The 23253-nt window shown below is 40.1% G+C and overlaps 1 protein-coding gene across 2 annotated transcripts in view; it reads left to right on the forward strand.

Annotated features, from left to right (window-relative positions):
• Positions 1 to 23253, forward strand: part of gosr1 (golgi SNAP receptor complex member 1) — a 126650-nt gene that overhangs the window by 94553 nt on the left and 8844 nt on the right. For both annotated transcript variants that reach the window (XM_072243166.1, XM_072243167.1), the window contains exon 7: positions 5980 to 6009. In XM_072243166.1, the coding sequence (XP_072099267.1) occupies positions 5980 to 6009 (30 nt within the window). The remainder of the gene's footprint in view (positions 1 to 5979; positions 6010 to 23253) is intronic.

Here is a 23253-nt window from a genome sequence, read left to right on the forward strand (position 1 = left end):
AGTGGATTCTGGTTAATTGTGACACATTGGGACAAGTACATTTTGGCCCCATTAAGTGGTTGTCCCAATTAACTGAAGTTTTATGGAAATAGTTAAAAGACATAACAAAGACAAACTACTATTTAACTAAGTAACAAATTATGTATTTAAATTAAATGCAGAACAATACAACTACAGTATTATAAACTGTGTATTAATTCCTATTAGTTATTGACTGAAGAATTCATTCCTGCCTTGTCCTTATGATAAGACAGTAAATGAACAAAATCAGCGCAGACATCTAGTGCCAATAACGGACTACCTTCATCGCCTTCCTGCATAAAGGAACAACACAATTAATAAAATAAAAGAACAACACAATTAAAAATCACTGCTTTTTGAACCAGCATATGTCGCCCAGATGGATAACATACACTAGCGAACACGACTGATTCCATAATGTCTAACAGCTGTTTCTGGCATCTCCAAGCCTGAATGCTTGAAGCCACAGTGAGCCAAAACAGTTCTGCATTGTCTTACTACTTACTTCTCGCCAACTATCAGTGACAAAAATCACTGCTTTTTGAACACAAATACTTGCTACTAATGCTATTCAAAAACTGTTTGCTGTAAGCATGGTGTAGAGTCTAACAGCCACATAAGTGCATGCAACTGATGCTAGTTTAAAACTGTTCAGTAACAGCTTTCTGTCCCAGTTAAGCAGCATAGTGTTCCAAATAAACAAAAGCATTTCAGGATGTATATTGTATACATTTTTCTGACATTAAATGTACCTTTGAAACCTTTGAATCCAGCTATTTTCTCGAATGGTTTTTGTTCTATAGATTATGAGAACACTCAGTCCTCTTTTATTGTCATTTAGAAATGCATACATGCACTAAGAAATGATACAATGTTTCTCCGACGTGATATCACAGAAAACAAGACAGACCAAAGACTAACACTGACAAAACCACATAATTATACTATATAATTACAGCAGTGCAAAGCAATACCATAATTTAATGAAGAACAGTCCATAGGCACAGTAAAAAAAATAGTCTCAAAGTCCCCGAGTCAATCGACTCCTGAGTCCCCGATAGCAGGCGGCAAAAGGGAGAAACTCCCTGCCATAAACCTCCAGGCACCATCAACTTGCCGATACCTTGGAAGCAGCCGACCACAGCCCTGAGTTTTGAAAAGGTGTTATCTCAAATAAGCAGCTGCCCAGATTAACCAGAATCCACTGTATTTGCAAATCTAAGCTATAAAATTATGAAAATACTTTGTGTTTTCCATGCTGTTTAATTTTGCATGTGATTTATAGCACAGTGAACAGCTTCTCTTCAGAATTGGTTTCTCAATTTATACAATGGTCTCGTGGGCTTAAAAATTAAGTCAAATTATTGTTTTTTTTTTAATTGCTGAAAGCATTTTATTCTAAATAGGTGGAAGTTCCCTAAATAAAAATATTTAGTACATTTCAAGAGAATAGTTAATGCAGTTTTGAAAAATTGTGTCACCCTTTATAATTTGTAAAGGAAAAGGAAAGACTCTTTGACCTGGGCTGGCAAGAAATGGCCACCTAGGCATTGAGGATATTGAACCATCATGAAGTGATTTGGTCATCTACAAAACTAGATAAACTTACAGGCTGGAAGGAGAATGTAGAGAGTCTTCAGGCATATTAACTGATTTGACAAGGACTAAATGGCACTTAAAATGAGAAAAATGTGAGGTAATCCACCTTGGGGAAAAAATAATAAATACTTTTTTAGATGGCATAAGGTTGAAAAGTGGAAGTTCACAGGATGTCATTATACACAACCATTGAAAGTTGACGTGCAGGTTCAACAAGCAATTATGAGGCTAAGTGGCATGTTGGTTATTACTGCAGGAGAATTTGAATATGTGAATAAAGTTGACATACTTCAGTTATGCAAGACCGTAAGACATAGGAACAGAATTAGGCTACTCGCCCATCAAGTTTGATCTGCCATTCAATCATGGCTGATTTATTATCCCTCTGAACTCCATTCCCTGACTTCTGCCGGTAACCTTTGTTGCCGTTACGAATCAAGAGCCTATCAACCTCAACTTTAAATATATCCAATGGCTTGACCTCGAAAGCCCTCTAGCAAAATTAAGACCATAAGATATAGGAACAAAATTAGGCCATTTCACATGACTGATCCAGTTTTCCGCTCAGCCCAAATCTCCTGCCTTCTCCCCGTATCCCTTCATGATTGGTCAAGAATCTATCAACCTCTGCCTTAAATATATATAAAGACTTGGCCTCCACAGCTGCCTGTGGCAAAGAATTCCAGATTCACCACACCCTTGACTAAATTCCTCCTCATCTCCATTCTAAAAGGACAGCTCTCTATTCTGAGGCTGTGTCCTCTGGTCTTAGACTCTCCCACAATTGGAAACATCTTTTCAACATCCACTCTATCAAAGCCTTTCACCATTTGATAGATTTCAAGGAAGTCACCCCTCATTTTTCTGAATTCCAGTGAATACAGGCCCAGAGCCATCAAACGCTCTTCATATGACAAGCTGTTCAATCCTGAAATAATTTTTGTGAACCTCCTTTGAACCCCCTCCAGTTTCAGCGCATCCCTTCTCAGATAAGGGGTCCAAAACTGCTCTCAGTACTCCAAGTGAGGCCTCACCAGTGCTTTATAAAGTCTCAACATTACATCCTTGCTTTTATATTCTAGCCCTCTTGAAATGAATGCTAACATTGTACTTGCCTTCCTCACCATAGACTCAACCTGCTAGTTAACCTTTAGGGGTTCCTGTACAAGGACTCCCAAGTCCCGTTTTACCTTTGTTTTTTTATATTTTTTCTCCATTTAGAAAATTGTCAACCGTTTCATTTCTTCTACCAAAGTGCATGACGATACACTTCCCGACACTATTCCATCTGCCATTTCTTGCCCATTTTCCTAATCTGTCTAAGTCCATCTGTAGCCTTTCTACTTCCTCAAAACTACCTGCCTCTCCACCTATCTTCATATTGTCTTCAAACTTTGCAACAAAGCAATTAATTCCATCATCCAAATCATTGACATATAACGTAAGGAGAATCGGTCCCAATACAGACCCCCTGTGGAGCACCACTGGTCACCAGTAGCCAGTCGGAAAAGGCTCCCTTTATTCCCACTCTTTGCCTCCTGCCAATCAGCCACTGGTTTATCCATGCTAAAATCGTTCCTGTAATACCATGGGGTCATAGCTTGTTAAGCAGTCTTGTGTGGCACCTTGTCAAAGGCCTTCTGAAAATCCAAGTATACAATATTAACCAATTCTCCTTTGTGTATCCTGCTTTTTACTTCATAGAATTCCAACAGATTGGTTAGGCAAGGTTTTCCCTGGAGGAAACCATGCTGACTGCAGCCTGTTTTATTATGTGCCTCCAAGTACCTTGAGATCTCATCCTCAGTAATGACTCCAACGCTTTTCCAACCACTGAGTTCAGACTAACTAGCCTGAGGTTTCCTTTCTTCTGCCTCTCTCCCTTCTTGAAGAGTGGAGTGACATTTGCAATTTTCCTGTCTTCTGGAACCATTCCAGAATCTAGTGCTTCATGAAAGATCATTACTAATGCCTCCACAATCTCTTCAACCACCTCTTTCAGAACCCTGGGACGTACACCAACTGGTCCAGATGACTTGCCTACCTTCAGACCTTTCAGTTTCCCAAGAACCTTCTCTCTAGTTATGGTAACTTCACACACTTCATGCCTTCTGACTCCTGGAACTTTCACCATACTGCTAGTGTCTTGCACAGTGAAAACTGATGCAATCAAAACAAGAAAAAAATCTGCAGATGCTGGAAATCCAAGTATCACACACAAAATGCTCGAGGAACTTAGCTGGCCAGGCAGCATCTATGGAAAAGAGTACAGTCGATATTTCGGACCGAGACCCTTCTGAAGGGTCCTATGCCTTCCAAGTTGCTTCTAGAAATTCATGCCACTGCTGCTCTGCCGTCATCCCTGCCTTTCTTCCTTTCCAATCATTTCACGCCAACTCCTCTCTCATGGCTCTGTAATTCCCTTTAGCCCATTGTAATACAGATACATCTAACTTTAACTGCTGCTTCTCAGAATTCATGGTGAGTTCAATCATATTATGATCACTTGCCCATAAGTGTTCTTTTACCTTAAGCTTAAGTTTCTCCTTATCTCTGTTCTGAAGGAACATCCTTGTATTCTGAGGCTGTGCCCTCTAATCCTAGACTCCCCCACTATTGGAAAATTCCTCTCCACATCCACTTTACCAAGGCTTTCAAAATTCTATAGGTTTTAATGAGATCCCTCCTCATTCTTCCAGCAAGTATAGGCCGAGAGCCATCAAATGCTCCTCAGACATTATCCCTTTCATTTCCAGAATCATGCTCGTAAATGTCTTCTCACCCTCTCCAATGCCAGCACATCCTTTCTTAGATGAGGTGTCTAAAACTCCTGATAATACTCCAAATGTGGCCTGACCAATGCCTTATAAGGCCTCAACTTTATATAGGGCCACATTGGATAGATCTGGTTCTCAACGTTAGGAATGCTCCATATATGATGGAGAGATTGCAACAAATTTACATCAGAATGATTCCTAAAATGGTGGGTTTGCTGCATAAGAATTCAAGCAAATAGAAAATGAAAAATTCTGCATATTTTAATAAGTTTCTCTAAATATTTCCTCATATTTAGAGATGATATCATTAAAATATACAGAATTCTTCAGGGATGCTGAGACTGAAGTATCCAGTACCAGGGTTCACAGTCTCAAAATAAGCAATTGGCCTTACACTACAGAGAGTTGAAAATAATTTTTTTTCACCGAGAGGGTAATGAATCTTTGTCTTGGATATACTCAACAATTGAACCTCCATTGCCCCCTCAGGTGCAGAATTCCAAAGAATGATAGATATTTAGGTGGAAATCATCCAGAAGATATGTAGCTCAGGTGGTTGATGGTTGGGTTGAGTTGTTCTCCAGTGTTGGCAATTTACTTGCAAACATTTTGTCACCAAGTGAGGAGACATCGTCAGTGTACAGTCTCTATCCATGAAGATCAAGAGGGGTACAAAGTTGACTGAGCATCAGTGAAAGTCATGGCGCAAGTGAACACTCGGCACGCAAGAGAATTCCTAGAAGCGTGGTTTTCCATGAACAGTTCTGTAAACAAACATGTAGACCTCGATCCTATTTATGAGCAGATGCGGGCAAAATTCCAGACCACAATGCACGAAGTTCACCGCACGACCAATCAGTGACAAGATTTCTTTCGCACATTGCAGCTGAATTTTCGGAATGATTGATAAGCACATAAAGGCCAAGCATTCGGAGGACACACCACAATCAACAGCTCACCAACAATGTCTTCGCACTTGGTGACAAAACATTTGCAAGTAAATTGCCAAGATCAGAGAACACTCAACCCTACCAAATATTTTAGATATTAAGCGAATTAAGAGATGTGAAGTTAGTGTGCGGTGTCCCTGAGGTGAAAGATCAACATGTGTAATACTACTGAAAAGCACAACAGGCACAAAACAGTTTCTTATGATTTGTAATGTTCTTAGGTTATCATAAGAAAAAATTGGCATACTACTGATGTAAGAAATCCTGGTTCTATGCCTCTAACAGTGTACCAGGTTCATTAGTATTTTGGAGGGAGTGAATGTTGAGCCGATATTTAGCAAAGTAGTTCATCTTAGACCTTATGAAAAAGGATGCCTGTTCCCAGACCACCTTCATTTATTTGCTGAAAACCTGTAGTAGGTAAATAAAAATGGACTATATCTGTATGATTAATTTCTTGCTGTTCTCTTGCATTCTACTGGGACACATTTGAAAATGTTAATTATGCATGTTGAAAGTACTATGCTAAATATATTTCTCAGCAGTTTGCACAGGAACAACTGAATAATGGAATTAGGATATGAATTGCATCTGATTTTCTCATTTTAATTTGTTTTTTTTTCCTTTTGCAGCTCAGATCGGCTGATAGAAGACACAATAAGGTAAGGCAACATGAGTAAATTTATTAATGTAATTTCAAAGCTCAAGGAATTTCTTCCATGCAAGTTTACAGTTCAAGTTCATACATGAAGTCAATTTATGGTTTGATGCCAAGTACAAAGTTTTCTCCTGTCTTGTGTTTTTATTTTATGTATTACAAAATGCAGTAGAAGCTGGGATTTTTTTTAATACTCTAGTAAAATACATTAAAATGTGGCTATGGCTGAGTTCTCTGCAAAATAAAATCAATCACTACCCAAATCCCAAGCAGATGTGCATATTCTTTTCTAAAAAAAGCACAAATGTAGACTTAGTGTGCTTGCAATAGATTACCAATGCTGCTAGAACACAGAAGAATAGCAAAAGATTGCCTATTTTTGTGACTGTGATAAATATTTTAAGACAACTATCCAAAGCAGGTGTACAATATAATTCTGCATGTGAAACTTCCTCTTAAACAGATACCTTACATCTATTATTGTTGATAAATTGACAGCTGAATCATCTGTCCCACTTTTGGCTACTGATTTGAAGGTTGCCTTTTCACTTTTGAGGATTTACTTGTGATAAACTCAGTCAAAGGGATAGCAAAATGATAATCTCTTTCATCTGTCTCATCATTACCACGCAAACTTGTCAGAAAAAAAAATATGTATAAGTGATTCCCAATGCTGCACTCCCACTTGTAGCAAGTACCTCCTTCATGTACTTTTACGATTCTGGAATATTTGGGACATAGAAAATTAAAACAGGAATTAGAACTGTCATTACTCTGCCAGTCAACAGATGTCAATTCCTGTTCCTACTTGATCACTATATTCTCTGATTCACTTTGAGTTTCATATTCCATTTATCAGCATTGCTTCTACACACAGTAACCACTTTATTAGATATGCCTGCTTATTAATGCAAATATCTAATCAGCTAATCATGCAGACGTGGTCAAGAGGTTCAGTTTTTGTTCAGACCAAATATCAGAATGGGGAAGAAATGTCATTTAGCTTTGACCATGGAATAATTGTTGGTGCTAGACTGAGTGATTGGTTATCTTAGAAACTGCTAATCTCCAGGGATTTTCATGCACAGCTGTCTCTGGAGTTTACAAGTCAAGTCGTCAAGTCACTTTTTATTGTCATTTCGACCATAACTGCTGGTACAGTACGCAGTAAAAATGAGACAATGTTTTTCAGGACCATGGTGCTACATGAACAATACAAAAACTACACTGAACTATGTAAAACAACACTAAACTGCACAAGACTACAGACCTACCCAGGACTGCATAAAGTGCACAAAACAGTGCAGGCATTACAATAAATAATAAGCAAGACAATATGCACAGTAGAGGGCAGTAGGTTGGTGTCAGTCCAGGCTCTGGGTTTTGAGGAGTCTGATGGCTTGGGGAAAGAAACTGTTATATAGTCTGGTCGTGAGAGCCCTATACTTCAGTGCCTTTTGCCAGACGGTAGGAGGGAGAAGGGTTTGTATGAGGGGTGCGTGGGGTCCTTCATAATACTGTTTGCTTTACGGATGCAGCGTGTGGTGTAAATGTCTGTAATGGCGGGAAGAGAGACCCCGATGATCTTCTCAGCTGACCTCACTATCCGCTGCAGGGTCTTGCGATCCGAGATGGTGCAATTCCCAAACCAGGCAGTGATGCAGCTGCTCAGAATGCTGTCAATACAACCTCTGTAGAATGTGGTGAGGATGGGGGGGGTGGGGGTGGAAGATGGACTTTTCTCAGCCCTCGCAGAAAGTAGAGACGCTGCTAGGCTTTCTTTGCTATGGAGCTGGTGTTGAGGGACCAGGTGAGATTCTCCGGCAGGTGAACACCAAGAAATTTGGTGCTCTTAACGATCTCTATGGAGGAGTCGTCGATGTTCAGCGGAGAGTGGCTGCTCCGTATCTTCCTGAAGTCAATAACCATCTCTTTTGTTTTGTTCACATTCAGAGACAGGTTGTTGGCTCTGCACCAGTCCATTAGCTGCTGCACCTCCTCTGTGTATGCTGACTCAACGTTCTTGCTGATGAGACCCACCACAGTTGTGTCGTCGGCGAACTTGATGATGTGGTTCGAGCTGTGTGTTGCAGCACAGTCATGAGTCAGCAAAGTGAACTGCAGTGGACTGAGCACACAGAGAATGGTACAAAAAATATCCAGTGAGCCACAGTACCTTGGGCAAAAACTTAGTGTAAACCATTAATACAGATTGCAACTAGCTGAAAGCCCAGTGCTTATTTAGTGGCATTCCATTAGCTGCAGCCCATCAGCGTTTAAGCAACTGATTTATCCCTCAAAACTTTCTCTCCTTTAAACCATCCCCAACCCATTAAATACACACATTACCCTGTGGCCCAATTTGTGTACCAATTTTTGATTACCTTTTGACAATGATGAACTTCATCCATCAATTTCTATGTGTCATGTTCTTGTTATGTATTCAAGGAAAAGACAGTCTAAAATATAGCAGTTATCATTGTTCTCTTTGTTAATAACTTCTATTTGTAATAAGCTAGAAGTTGACTTTGATATCCAATAATATCAATACCCTGACTTGCTGACTTCCTCCAGCATCTTGTCTGAATAGAAATCTGATCAGGCTGAAAAGAGAAATCAAGAGGGTAAAAAAAAGAGGGTATGAGATGGATTTGGCAAGAAGTTCTTCAGTTATGTTAACAGTAAAAGGATGATCAGTGAGAGACTGGTCTGCTTAAAGACCATCAGGGCCACCCATGTGTGGAGCTGTAGAAGATGACTAAGATTTTTAATGTTTTTTTTCTCCTTGGTCTTGACCAGTTATATCATGGATGCCAAACAAAAGAGGGTAACACATAGTGAGGTTTTGGATCGTATGCATATTATGAGTCAACTGCAGCTTTGAAGCACATTAAGATGGGCTGATTCCCAGAGCCTGACCAAAACATTATGGGAGGCCAAGGAAGAAATCGCAGAGGCCTTTGTAAAGATATTTGTTTTGTTGTTAGCTGCTGGCAAAGCTCTAGAAGACCACACAGGGATTCTGTTGTTCTATTGTTCAAATAGTGTAGCAAAGACAGGCCAGGGAACTTGACTTCAGTTGTAGGGCAGTTACTGGAGAGAATTCTGAAGAACAAAATCTACCATCACTTGGATAATCAGGAATAGTCAGCGTGGTTTTTGTATGTGGGTGTATGTCTGACGAATCTTTTGGAGTTTTTAAAGAGGTAACTATGGGGTTAGATAAAATTAGGGTAGTGGGTGTTGTCTATATGTAATTTAGAAAGGCCTTTGACAAACCTGCCAGGCTGATCTGGAAGGTTAGTTCACATGGGAGCTAGCGAGGTGGATTCAGAATTGTTTTGATAATAGGAAGCACAGAGTGATGGATGGTTGGAGGTTGATTCTCCAACCATCACCCACCATGGCTTGTAGGCTGCTCTTGGGGTCAGCATTGGGACTGTAAATGATTGGGAAATTATTATATATGGCATGATAAGCAAATTTGTGATGACATTAAATTAGGCCTAGGGGTCTCATTGAGAGTAAAGCTGGTTACATTGAATTGCAAAAAGATCTTGATATATTAGGGAGACGGGCCCACCTCTACCCCTTTATCTTTCCCCTTACTGGTTTTTCACCTGGCACCTACCAGCCTTCTCCTTCCCACCCTCTGCCCACCTTCTTTATAGGGCCTCTGCCCCTTCCCTCTTCAGTCCTGACGAAGGGTTCCGGCCCGAAACGTTGACTGATCGTTTCCATGGATGCTGCCCGACCTGCTGAGTTCCTCCAGCGTGTTATGAGTGTTACAAAGTAGAGTTATTGAGAAAATGCATTTTTGAAATAGTCACCATTTAGGCATCACAGCAATGATTCCATGCCAACGACCCATTTAACTAATCTTCCACTAAAGCAATTTCTTTTCCTACCATACTCTGCCAATTACCCACTGCCTCCCATTTTGCCTTTATATTGTACTAAATTAATTTTTTTAAACTGCAAATGCTGGAAATCTGAAATAAAACCAAGAAAGTGTTGAGTGTGGCAGGTGGGAATCAGCAGGTCAGGTAATGTAGTAAGAAAAGAGAAATGGCTAATGGGACCATTCAGTAGGTGACCAAAAGAGATGGGGAAGATAAAGGTTGGAGCAAAAGGAATTTGCTTGATAAGGTGAAATTATGTGGTAGCTAAAGGACAGTTAGCCCTGTGTAATGTGTTGTTAAGTTTGTATAGTTATGCCTATTAGAACAGGCCAAGTGGGCTAAACTAAACAAAATAAAAGAAAAAATGATAAAAAGGGATCAGCCAGAAGTAGTTCAAAGCAAATTTATTATCAAAGTAAATATATGTCACCATATACAACCCTGAGATTCATTTTCTTGTGGGCATACTCAATAAATTCATAATAAAATAGTAATAATAGAAACACTGAAAGACTGCACCAACTTGGGCATTCAACCAGTCTGTAAAAGACAACAAACTAGAAGAAAGGAATAATAAATAAATAAGTAGATAGATAGATAGAGAAATAGAGAAATAAGCAAGCAAGCGAGCAATAAATATTGAGAACATGAAATGAAGAGTCCTTGAAAATGAGTCCATAGGTTGTGGGAACATTTCAATGATGGGGCAAGTGAAGTCGAGTGAAGTTTAGTACTAAAGCAAACTAAAGGTCAACTGTTAGAAAATTTGTTATTGATTTCTACAGGCTACAACGTGCCCTATTTATGTAACCTTTCCGCAGCAGTTAAGTTCCTTTGCCTTTGTAATGTGCTGTTACTGTTCTAAGATCTGTGTATTGTTACATAGTCTGGGCTATAGGGAATGCCCGGTAGGTCAAATTATACAAAGGAATGGAAAAACTTAGAAAAAGAAACTACCCACCTCTTAAATGCTACGTAGCTTCGTCTAAGTGGAAAAAATCCCTTTGTTCCGCTCATTGTCCTCTTTCTCTGCTATGTAAGACTTTATTTCTTTGCAGTAACTTTTTGATCCTGCTGAGTTGCTACTTTTCATTCTCTGAAAAGCAGGTACTCCTGTCCTTTGCCAACTTCACAACAATTTACATCTGGACATTGCCTTTCATTTCTATAAAAATTATGATGTGCCTTAATTATGTGGTTCACAACTACTTTGAGGGGGTGGCCAAATGCAATCATCAACAGAATGGTTACAGAAGTCCTTAATTTCTTGAAACTACAGTCACTGACACTGAAGTCTAACCCTGCAACATTCCAGGCTTCCTCTTGAAGTCCAGTAGTGGCTTCTCAACTCCTAGCAGTTACTCTAGGTAATCTGAATTGTGAACCATGTTAGAGTGATTCAGTTTTCAGAATACCATTCATTTTAGGAGGGGAATAGCTCTGAGTGACATGGACTTTTCAACTAAGTTCAAGTTCAGTCATCTGACTGAACAGATATGCAACCAAATAGAGCAATGTTCCTCTGAACTACGGTGCACAATCAAACAAGTTAATAAAATATAATTCGAAATGCATGTGAAGGCATAGGTAAGCAGTAAACAGCCTGCTGTCCTGGAGACAAGACCTCGGTGGTGGCAGAGTATTCACTAATCTCATAGCCTGAGGGAAGAAGCTGTTACCTAGTCCTGATGCTCCTGTAGCCCACTGATAGTAGTGGGTCAAAGAGATTGTAGGGTGGGTGGCAGGTATCCTTAACAATGCTTCAGGCTCTTTGTATACGAGGCTCCCAGCAAATGTCACAAGTAGAGGGGGAGTTAGACCACGGTGGTCCTCTTGGCGGTTTTTACTGTCTTGGAATCTTACGTAGTTTAGAAGTAATGGAATTGATTATATTTAATTATTTTATATGTCTCTTCTTGTTCCTAAATTTTTAATTCACTTTAAAATGCAAGTTTTAGTATTTTAATTGTATGATTAATTTTTAATATGTTTTGAATATTTTTCAGTGTATATGAATGTCAGAAATTTTGACTTGTTTTTGACCCTGAAGCCAGAGCTTAGTTAGTATTAAAAATATTCCTTGTGAAGATGGTTGCACAAGAACTCGCAAATCAGAGGCCTGTTTTGTGGATCAGGTTGCTACTGCAGATTATTGAGGGTAGCTTGCATCTCATCTCAGTGAGCTCAGCAACAACAGGCTGTATACGTGGACCATTGTCTCAGTTGAAATTGGTGAAATTGATCAAGAGTCTTATACAGACTTTGAATTTTTTTTTGAATTTATGTTTCTTCATCTGCTCTGTATAATAAACTTCCTCAATATAATTTGACTTCTCTTTAAGTCCCTGTTTGAACATAATAGCTACTATAGGAGTTAGATGAGGATGGCAGGAAGAGAAATGTATACAGGAAATGCTGGTAAACTGTAGAACGCAAAACAATCAGTAAAGTCTGTATATTTCATTTATAGATCAATTGATTTAGGGGCAGAATTAGGCCATTCGGCCTGTCAAGTCTACTTTACCATTCCATCATGGCTGGCTTATTATCCCTCTCAACCCCTTTCTCCTGTCTTCTCCTGTTAACCTTTGATGCCCTTACTAATCAAGAGCCTATCAACCTCTGCTTTAAATATACCCACAGCTGTTTGTGGCAATGAATTCTAAGGGGATGTCCTTCTATTCTGAGGTTGTACCCTCTGGTCTTTGACTCCCCCACTATAGGAAATATCCTGTCCACATCCACTCTGTCTAGGCCTTTCAGTATTCAATAGGTTTCAATGAATTTCCCCTCATTCTTCTAAACACCAGCAAGTAAAAGCCCAGAGCCATCAATGTTCCTCATACGGTAACCTTTTCATTCCTGGGATCAGAATCAGAATCACCAGCGTATGCTGTGAAATTTGTTGACTTTGCAGCTGCAGTACAATGCAATACCTAATAATAGAAAAATACTGAATTGCAATAACTTTATATATTAAATAGTTAAATAAGTAGTGCAAAAACAGAAATTTAAGAAGTAGTGAGGTAATATTCATGGGTTCAATATCCATTCAGAAAATAGATGGCAGAGGGGAAAAGGGGAAGGTGGAAGTAATTCCACCTCATCTGTGTTCTAAAGGGATGTCCATCTGGTCCTTGACTCGATTTCATGAACCTCCTCTAGACCCTCTAAAATTTGTTTTAAATTTCTTCCCTTCACTATTTGCTCACAAATGAAATGTCCTTCAGTTTCTTTCCTTGCTCCTACTTGATTACAGCTTTAAAAAAAACTTTCACTGTTTTGTCATAAGATTTATTTCAGTCATTACTCTGACTGCAAGTATTATCTTCTCAAGCATGGGAAAGATCTTGAACTGAGACAAAACAATGCACATTAAACGACCCATATTTTCAAAATTAACTTTATTCAGAAAATTGAACAAATAGAGTGTCTCAATCAGTTTCTTTCTTTTGATTTTCTCATCCAGATATCTATGTGGAAAATGTAAATGAATGATTACTAATAAACATTTAGGAAATTGGTACTGATTTAAATGCATTCCCCATGAGACAGGAACTAATTAATCCCAATGGGTATGTCATTGCTAAAAATCAGAGTCCCTCACTTTCGACAATTTTATATTGATTCATAGCTCAGTTGCTAATATGAGCATTGAAAGGCCATAGCTGTTAACCATAAGAATATAATCCTTTTAGTGAAAACATCAGTGTTTCCTGAAAGCTTTCCATTAATAAACCATATAACACTGAATAGAAGAGATCAGTCAACTGATTCATCTGGAAACCTACTATTTGGTTTGATTAATTGGGTTGGACGTTACAGTCCCTAAAGTTTCTGCACTGCACTTGACTTGAGTGGAAGTAGTTCTTAAAGACGACCACTAGATGATGTTACTACCATTACGACGCATCTTCAATTGTGTACCTCGACATCACTGGGTGTTTCGGCCTTTTATCACAAGACACCCTCAGCCGAGGCAGGCCCACCACAGGCTGATCAGACCTGGCTGTGTGTGACGTGGTTAGTCCCTAGATGGTCACTCGGCAGCCCAGAGAGCATCCCTTCTTCTCAGCCACAGCCAGTGACTGCTCATTTCGGCGGCATTAGCAAGTGCTTTGATTGCCTTCCTATGAGCCTGCCCTCTGACTCCTACTTCCCTCAGCAGCCTTACTGTGGAACTGGCTACAAAGCCCCTGCACCCCACCTCAACTGGCACACTTTTACGTTCCAGCCTCGCTCCTTTGCTTCAACTGCAAGGTTGGCATATTGCAGCCTTTTCCATTCATAAGCCTCATCCACGGCATCCTCCCAGGGGACCGTCAGCTCAGTGATAAAGATGCGCCGACAGGAGTTGGGCCAAAGGACCAGGTTAGGCCGCAGGTTGGTCATTGCAATTTCAGATGGGAAGGTAAGTTTCTGGCCTAAATCAACACGCATTTCCCAGTCCCTGGCTGCACTCAGTGGGCATGAGTCATGAGGCAACGGGTTAGCCCCAGTTTCTCTCCTTCCTGGATGAAGGATGGTAGTTGTGGGACCGTTGTCTGGGCATTGAGAGGCCTGGTGATGGTGGTTACTCTCTTACCCTCAAGTTCAGCTGCCAAATGCCTCAGCACTTGGTTGTGTCGCCAGGTGTATCTGCCTTGTATTAGGCTGGTCTTGCAACTAACCAGGATGTGCTTGAGGGATGTCGGAACTGTGCACGGAGGACAGACTGGATCCTCTCCCAGCCAAAGATTTAGGTTTGCAGGAGAGGGCAGGACATCATATATTGTTCTGATGATGAAGCTCAATCTGTTTGACTCCATGCTCCCTAGCTCACTCCCTGTGATTTTCCTCCTCTCAACACCCTCCCACCTCGTCCAGCAGCCTTGCTTGGCTTGGGATATTGCTTTGGCACATCTGGCTGCTGCTTCTTGGTAGCGCACCTCCTCCACCACCAGGTGCCGGCGTTCAGTTGTTGTAGCCCTTTGCCAGGTAGGTTTCATCACTCCAAGGCCAAAGCCTCCACTGCCCTGTTGGACATAGCCCACTATGTTCCGGTGTCGGAGGGCAGCTTCTGCATCCAGTACTACTGCGACTGGGGTCCATTTCTTCCCTGTTGCTAGAGCAGGAGCAACGCCTCTTACGATTGGGTTCCGAGATTTTTTGAGTGTCATTTCCAGCCTTGCTTTGGCATATTTGTATTCCTCCACTAGGCTACAAATTGGCAGAGAAAGGGCTCCGTTCCCGTAAGGTCCTATGCTGCTAAGGCATCTTGGTACCCCAAGCCACTTACTCACATGTGAGCTCACCAGCCTCTCCAGCCGATTTGCATGAGACATAGTGACCTCATAGATGGTAATTGGCCAGATAAGTCGGGGCAGCAGTCCAAACTGAAAGCACCAAAGCTTCAACCTCCCTGGGAGAGCTGTGTTGTTGATTAGCTTGAGGCCACTGATTGTATCTTGCCTTAGTTGTTCCACCTGCTCTGTGTCTCTGAGGTCTGCGTTGTACCAATGTCCGAGGCTTTTTATGGGCTTCTCCGGGATAGTTGGTATTGGCTCAGCGTTGATACAAAACCTTATGTTGGTGAGCCAGCCTTTGACAATTGAGATACTGCGAGACTTACTGGGTTTGATCTCCATTCGTGCCCATTTGATGTTTCCCAGGAGTTTATCCAGCAGGCGTTTGGTGCATGCTTTTGTTGTTATGGTGGTCATGTCATCCATGTACGCCCTGATTGGAGGAAGATGCAGCCCATTCTTCAAGTATTTCCCTCCGACCACCCATTGTGATGCTCGGATAATGAACTCCATTGCCATGATAAATGCCAGGGGAGAGATGGTACATCCCGCCATTATGCCTATCTCAAGGCACAAAATAATCTGCAGATGCTGGGGTCAAAGCAACAGTCACAACACGCTGGAGGAACTCAACAGGTCAGGCAGCATCCGTGGAAAAGATGAGTCGACATTTCGGGCCGGAACCCTTCATCCTGACAAAGGGTTCCAGCCCGAAACGTTGACCGATCTTTTCCACGGATGCTGCCCGACCTGCTGAGTTCCTCCAGCATGTTGTGAGTGTTGCCTATCTCAAGGTGCTGCCATGTGCCATATGGTGGTGTTATCTTGTGTTGTGACACAGAACTGCAGATCCTGGAAGTACGCTTTGACCAGCTTTGTGATGCCCTCTGGAACCTGGAAAAAATTGAAAGCTGCCAACAGAGTCTCGTGAGGCACCGACCCAAAAGCATTGGCAAGATCTAGGAAGACCACATGCAGGTCTTTCTTGTCTTTCTTGGCAGTGTGTATCTGGTGCCAGGTGACATTTGCGTGTTCCAGACATCCTGGGAAACCATGTATTCCTACTTTCTGCACTGATGTGTCAACGAAGCTGTTGCTCTGCAAAAAGGCTGAGAGTCTTTGAGCCACAACACCAAAGAAGATCTTTCCTTCCATATTCAGCAGACTGATCTGGCGGAACTGACTAATTGTTGAGGAATTCTTCTCTTTGGGAATTAGTATCACTCCCGCCCTTCGCCATGCCTTAGGTATAATTCCTTTCCCCCATGTCACCTTCATTAGATTTCAGAGGTGTTTCAGGATGCCAGGTGTGTTCTTATAGAGCCTGTACGGGATGCCATTGGGCCCTGGAGCTGATGCTGATCTTGCTCATTTAACTTTACTTTCCACCTCCCTCCATGTGGGGGGGCCTTACGTCCATCTGGTGCTCAGGTGGGTGGATTGGTGGCATACTATATTGAAATTTAAAGCAACTCAAAAATCAGCTGGGCTTGAATCTCAAAGTCACAAAGCATACTACATAATAATTGTCTTTCCAGTTGCTTCTGAAAATTACACAACAATGAAGTTTTCTCATATCTCCCATTTCATTACAGGAAGGAGACAGGCATCCAAACCAAATCTTGTTATAGCTTTATATCTGATGAGGCATAACTGTATAAACCCCTTTGGATGTTGCATATTTTTGTGTGTACTTCTTTTGGTGCTGGTGCTGGTTAAAGTGGAATCAGCTGAAATGCAAATTTGACAGGCATCCTATCTATCCACCTGATATGACTTAATTAGTCTTACCCTACAAAAAGGCACTGATTTTAAATTTCACAAATTGCTGTTCTCAGTCATGTGCCATCTTACAGACAGAATGAGTATTTTACTTGGTAGGTAAGAGAAAGGAGATATTTTAAACAAGAAAAAAGTTGTTATTTTTTCCTGTTTTATGTGCAGGTATCTCATTTTAGAAGTGGGATTAATAAACAAGGTTACGTTGGGTCTTTCTGCAGTGCAATTAGCATATATTTGACAAGTTTATGATGACCTTCTTTTAAAACAGGCTATAATCATTAAGCTAAAAACAATTTAGTTATTTTCAGGACAAAATTGGGCTGGACTCCCCTCATTGTGTCAAAAAGAAGAAAAAATATGAACTGATTAAATTATCTCTCTTCAAGTAGCAGTGTTTATAACTGCCTCTTTACTTTATTTCTGTATCATGGGACAGGGTGAACTTCATTTGGCATGATTTAGGAAAGTCAAAAGGATGTCCCGTATTAAACATGAAATATCCAGTAACACGCATAGGATGCTGGAGGAACTCAGCAAGTCAGGCAGCATCTGTGGAAATGAATAACCAAGTCGATGTTTCGGGCTGAGACCCTTCTCCAGGACCTGAAGAAAGATGTCGGCTCAAAATGTCAACTATTTATTCATTTCCATAGATGATGACCTACTGAGTTCCTTCAGCATTTTGTGAGTGTTGCTTTGGATTTCCAGCATCTGCAGACTTTCTTGTGTTTATTATCCAGCAATATTTTTATACATCATGTGTTCAATGTCACTGCATGTTTTTGATGTAAAAGCGCAGCACCCACAGCAACAGCTTCCATTTGAAAGTATCTTAAATGTAGTAAAATGTACCAAGACACAGCACAAACAGAAATTGACACCCAGTTGCAAAGGGGTATTAAAGCATTGGCCAAAGGCTTGGAATACCTTGTAGAAGCAAAGAGAGTTTAAAGATTTCATAGTTCACAAATAATTTATTATCTAATTACGTATACTTTATACAACGTTGAGATTCGCTTTCCTACAGGCAATGACAAAACAAAGAAACCCAATAGAACCCAATAGAAAACTTGTAACATTTTTTTTTAACCAGTCAATGGCATAGCTTCCATTTATATCATTCTGGAATTAACAAGAGGTAAGAATGCATGGATTACAAAGATCTTAAAAACTTACACGTCCAGAGGAAATTAGAAGTAGAATTTAGAAACCCTTGGTAGGAATTTGAAAATGAGAATTTTAATATAAGGTTCTGTACCCTTTTGTTGATACATATGAATCCTGAACAAATTGAAATATAAGTAAAAACAGTGGATAAGAGAGAAAATGTACTTTTATTCTCTCCTAACTCCCACTTTTTCCACCTTGCCTTTAGAGTTGATCTTCTTTCAAACTACTGTCCCATTATCAATATCTCCATCTGCCCTTATCATTCTTACAAGTTTGCTTTGTTTGCATAGAACCACAAAATCCCCCCACCCCCCTAAGCACACAACTGATCAATAGGCCCTGTTGGTCTATGTCAATGTTTGTACTCAATTCCCACCTTATCCTGCAGGTTTTGTTACTAAAGAAAATGCTTGACACTGTGCATGGACTGTTCCCACGTTCACCAGTTTATTGAAATTGAAATACTGAATTCATTGAATGTGCACTCTGTATGAAATTCTTAGCAGTAAATCTATAGAGAAGTTGTTGAAATTTCCTTCCAGTTTAAGCATATTGGCATATTTTCACAGTGACAAGTACCAAAATGGTACAGACTGTATTCTGTTTTAAGCTGAGCTGTAAATCTCAGTACTAAATAGAAATTTGGAAAGGGAAATTGATTTGTGTTGGATTTTACCTTCTGATGTACTCTTCAGGGCTACAAGTACTTTGGTGTTTATTAAGGGCATTGTGGCATATATCACTGTATCCTAAAATAGGAAGCAATATAGAAAGACTGTTTTAAAAACTGATTGTTAATCATGGAGGCTGTATACAGTTTAAAGAGATTTCTAGAGTCAGGAATATTGTTTGGTGTATAGATAGTGAAGTTTTAAGAATATTGTAGTTCTTAGTTTAAGATTTATCTCATACTAATTGGAATCCAAGAGTGTTGTCTCAATTTAACATAAATTACAATCCTCTCTTGTTGTCCGTTATGAAATAATGCTCAAATCAGTAGTCATGGGAAGTAGATTCTTGAAAGAGAAAACCATCTTACCTTTTATTAGATAATAAAAAGCATGCACACATCCAGGGCCCATGACAGTATCACAACTATGCATTCAAATTCTGACATACGTTATTCAAGTGATCTTTTTCTTAATGCTATATACACTCAATGACCATTTTATTAACTGCATGAGTGGAACAACATGAGTGTAGTCTTCTGCTTTGTAGCTCATCCACTTCAAAGTTCGATGTTCAGATATGTTCTTCTGTACAACATGTGGATATTCAAGTTACTGTTGTCTTCCTGTCAGCTTGAACAAGTCTGACGTTCTCCTCTGACTGCTCTCATTATTTTCGCCCATAGAACTGCCGCTCACTGGATTTTTTTTTTTTGTTTCTTGCAAGAACTCTGAAAACTGTTGTGCATGAAAGCCCGAGAAGATCCACAATTTCTGAGATACTTAAACCACTTTGTCAGGCTCCAACAATCATTACATGGTCCAAGTTACTTAGATTGCATCTCTTGCCCATTCTGATCTTTGATCTGAACAGCAACTGAACCTCTTGACCATGTCTGCCTGCTTTTATGCATTGAGTTGCTGTCATGTGATTGGCTGATTAGATATTTGCATTGATGAGGAGGTGTACCTAATAAAGTGGCCACTGGGTGTAAATGTACAAGCAAGACAATAGAAGCTAATTCTTTCCCGTTGTTTTGGAGGCAAGAATGAAGAGGCAGAGATAATATATTATTTGCAATAAATAAAATATTATTTGCAAACCTGAGGCCTTAGGTTGTCATCCAAAGACGGTGGTTGTGATGTAATTTAGAGTCCAGAGTACATTGGATAAGACATGGGAGCAGAATTAGGCCATTCAGCCCATCTAGTCTGCTCTGCCATTCCATCATGGCTGATCCCAGATCCCACTCAACCCCATACACCTACCTTCTCACCATATCCTTTGATGCCTTGACCAATCAGGAAACGATCAACTTCTGCTTGAATATATGCATGGACTTAGCTTCTGCCACAGTCTGTGGCAAAGCATTCCACAGATTTACTACTCTCTGGCTAAAAAAATTCCTCCTTACTTAAAGGGTCATCCTTCAATTTTGAGGCTATGCCCTCTAGTTCTGGATACCCCCACCACAGGAAACATCTTCTCTACATCCACCCTATCTAGTTCTTTTAACATTCAGTAGGTTTCAGTGAGATCACCCTGCATTCGTCTAAATTCCAATGAGTACAGGCCAAAAACTGCCAAATGCTCCTCATTTGTTAACCCCTTTATTTCCGGAATCATCCTCTGGACTGTCTCCAATGACAACACATCCTTTCTGAGATATGGAGCCCAACATCCTATGTGATTTACTAATGTCTCCCTCAGCATTTTGCCACTTTCAAAAATATATGCTTTTGTACACTTGCATCTGTCTGTAACTGTGTTCTTCAGAATAGTACCATTTAGATGGTATTGCCTTTGCATCTTCTTTAACTTTTATCAGTAATATTTATCAAATACTGTTATTAAATTTCATTTGCCCAAACTGCCAGCGTTTCTAAAACTCCTCACTCTCTCACTTTCCTCATTTGTTTACCATATCTCCAAGATTGAGTCAATAGAAATTTTTGGACTTCTTCTCCATGCTGCCAACTGCAAAATAATTAATTTGTGGACAAACAGCTTTGTCCCTAATACTAGAACCCGGAGGAACACTACTGCTGTGTCATTCTGCAGTCGGAGAAAACAACTCTTTACCATGACTGCTTTTGTCCTTGAGCCACTTATTTTTGTCCATGCTGCTACAGGCTCCTCTATCCTGAGAACCTCAATTTTGCTCCTCATCTTTCTATGTGGAAGTTTGTCAACATGTTTTCTGAAAATTCATTTAGGTGTCATTGCCTATATTCCCATCATCATCCTTCTTTGTACCTAAGCCACTACCTTTACCCTTCCTTGGGAAACCATCATAAGGTCCTGTTAAGTATTTGAGCCTTGCCCTCTGCCTTTTTTGGCCTCTAAGGATACTTCCCACTTCCTACTTAATGCCTGTAAGTGTTTTGTTTAGGTTCCCTTTTATGGTTTTGCTCTCCATCCTTGCTGTGGCTATTTTGTTTTTATCTTTCATGTCTCATCTTAGGTTAGAATATACAGTGCCTATACAGTATTCACCTTCCCTTCCCCCCCCCAGAAGTTTTCATGTTTTATTGTCTTACAGCATTGAATCACAGTAGTTTTAAATTTGGCTTTTTTGACACTGATCAATAGAAAAGACTCTTTCGTGTCAAAGTGGAAACAAATTTCTAAAATAGGTCTAAATTTATTTCAATTATTAAATACAAAATAATTGAATAATTACTTACACCCTTCAAGTCAATATTAGTAGATGCACCTTTCTCAGCAATTACAGCCTTGAGTCTGTGTGGATAGTTCTGTCAGATTGCCTGGGGATCGTGAGTGAACAGCCCTTTCCAAGTCCAGCCACAAATTCTCAATTGGAATGAGATCTGGACTCTGGCTTGGCCACTCCAGGACATTAACTTTGTTGTTTTTAAGCTATTCCTCTGGAGCTTTGGCTTTTTGTTTGGGGTCATGTCTTGATGGAAAACAAATCTCCCAAGTCACAGTTCTCTTGCAGACTGCATCAGGTTTTCCTCCAGTATTTCCCAGTATTTTAATTAATTAATTGTACCCTCTACCTTCACAAGGCTTCCAGGGCCTGTTGGAGTGAAGCATCCCCACAGCATGATGCAGTCACCACCATGCTTCATGTAGGGATTTGGTGTGTTTTTGATGATGTGCGGTGTTTGGCTTATGCCAAGCAGTGTTTAGTCTGATGGCCGAAAAGCTGACATCAGAGTCTCCCCATGCCTTCTGGCAAACTTTAGCCGATATTTCATGTGTTTTTTTTTCGAACAGTGGCTTTCCCTTTGCCACTCTCCCATAAAGCTGCGACTGGTGAAGCACCCGGGCAACAGTTGTATGCACAGTCTCTCCCATCTCAGCCACTGAAGCTTGTAACTCCTCCAGAGTTGTCATAGGTCTCTTGGTGGCCTCCCCTTCTTACATGGTCACTCAATTTTTGAGGATGGCATGCTCTAGGCAAATTTACAATGGTACTGTATTCTTTTCATTTCTTGATGATATTCAGTGACTTGGAAATTTTCTTGTATCCATCTCGTGACTTGTGATTTCCAATAACCATTTTGCAGAGTTTCTTAAAGTGTTCTTTTGTCTTCATGTGTAACTTTTGCCAGGATACTGACTCACCAGCAGTTGGACCTTCCAGATACAGGTGTATGTTTACTACAATCAATTGAAACACCTTGACTGCACACAGCGATTTCCATTTAACTAATTATGTGACTTCTAAAACCAATTGGCTGTGCCAGTGTGTCAAGGGGATGAATTATTTTGCATTTTATATTTGTAACTGTGGAGATCTGTTTTTACTTTTGACACTTTTGTTCTGTTGCTCATGTGTCAAAAAAGCCAAATTAAATCCACTGTAATTCAATGTTGTAAAACAATAAAACATGAAGACTTCCAAGAGGGTGGTGAATACTTATATAGGCATTGTACATTGTGGAACTGATACCTTTGTGCATAGTGTGCATTTTTGTTTGTTTTATCATATTATTTAAATGTTTTGACTTAACTTGGGAGTTCTAACTCTAGTTTCCCTATCACTTTCACTAATGGAAATGTATTTAGCTTGTATTTCAAGTAGGACTTGAAAAGTCTCCCATTGTTTAATCTCAGTTTTACCTGCCAATATTTGGTCTCAGTTTGGTCTCCACTTCTTCTTTCCACGTTCCTCTGTAGGCTGAAGGAAAGCTCATATGAACCCACCCTCACTTCCTTCATTGTTTAAATTTTTTTTAAATTTCTCCTGAAGGAGCTAGTGAAAGGAACGCAAGGCAGATACACAAATCAAGAAATAAGAAGCATAAGCTACCTTTAGACAAAGACCATAAAGTATTGCAGGATGTTAAATTCCTTTTGCATTTCAGCTTGCCTAGCTGAAAGAAACTCAGTGCGCTCATTGGTGTGTTGAATCTGTCTCGTTATTGGCCTCAGTGGATTTCATCATGCTAATATTGAGAACGCACATTT

The sequence above is a fragment of the Mobula birostris genome, chromosome 25 (genome assembly GCF_030028105.1).
Source record: "Mobula birostris isolate sMobBir1 chromosome 25, sMobBir1.hap1, whole genome shotgun sequence".
NCBI classification, from domain to species: Eukaryota; Metazoa; Chordata; class Chondrichthyes; order Myliobatiformes; family Myliobatidae; genus Mobula; species Mobula birostris.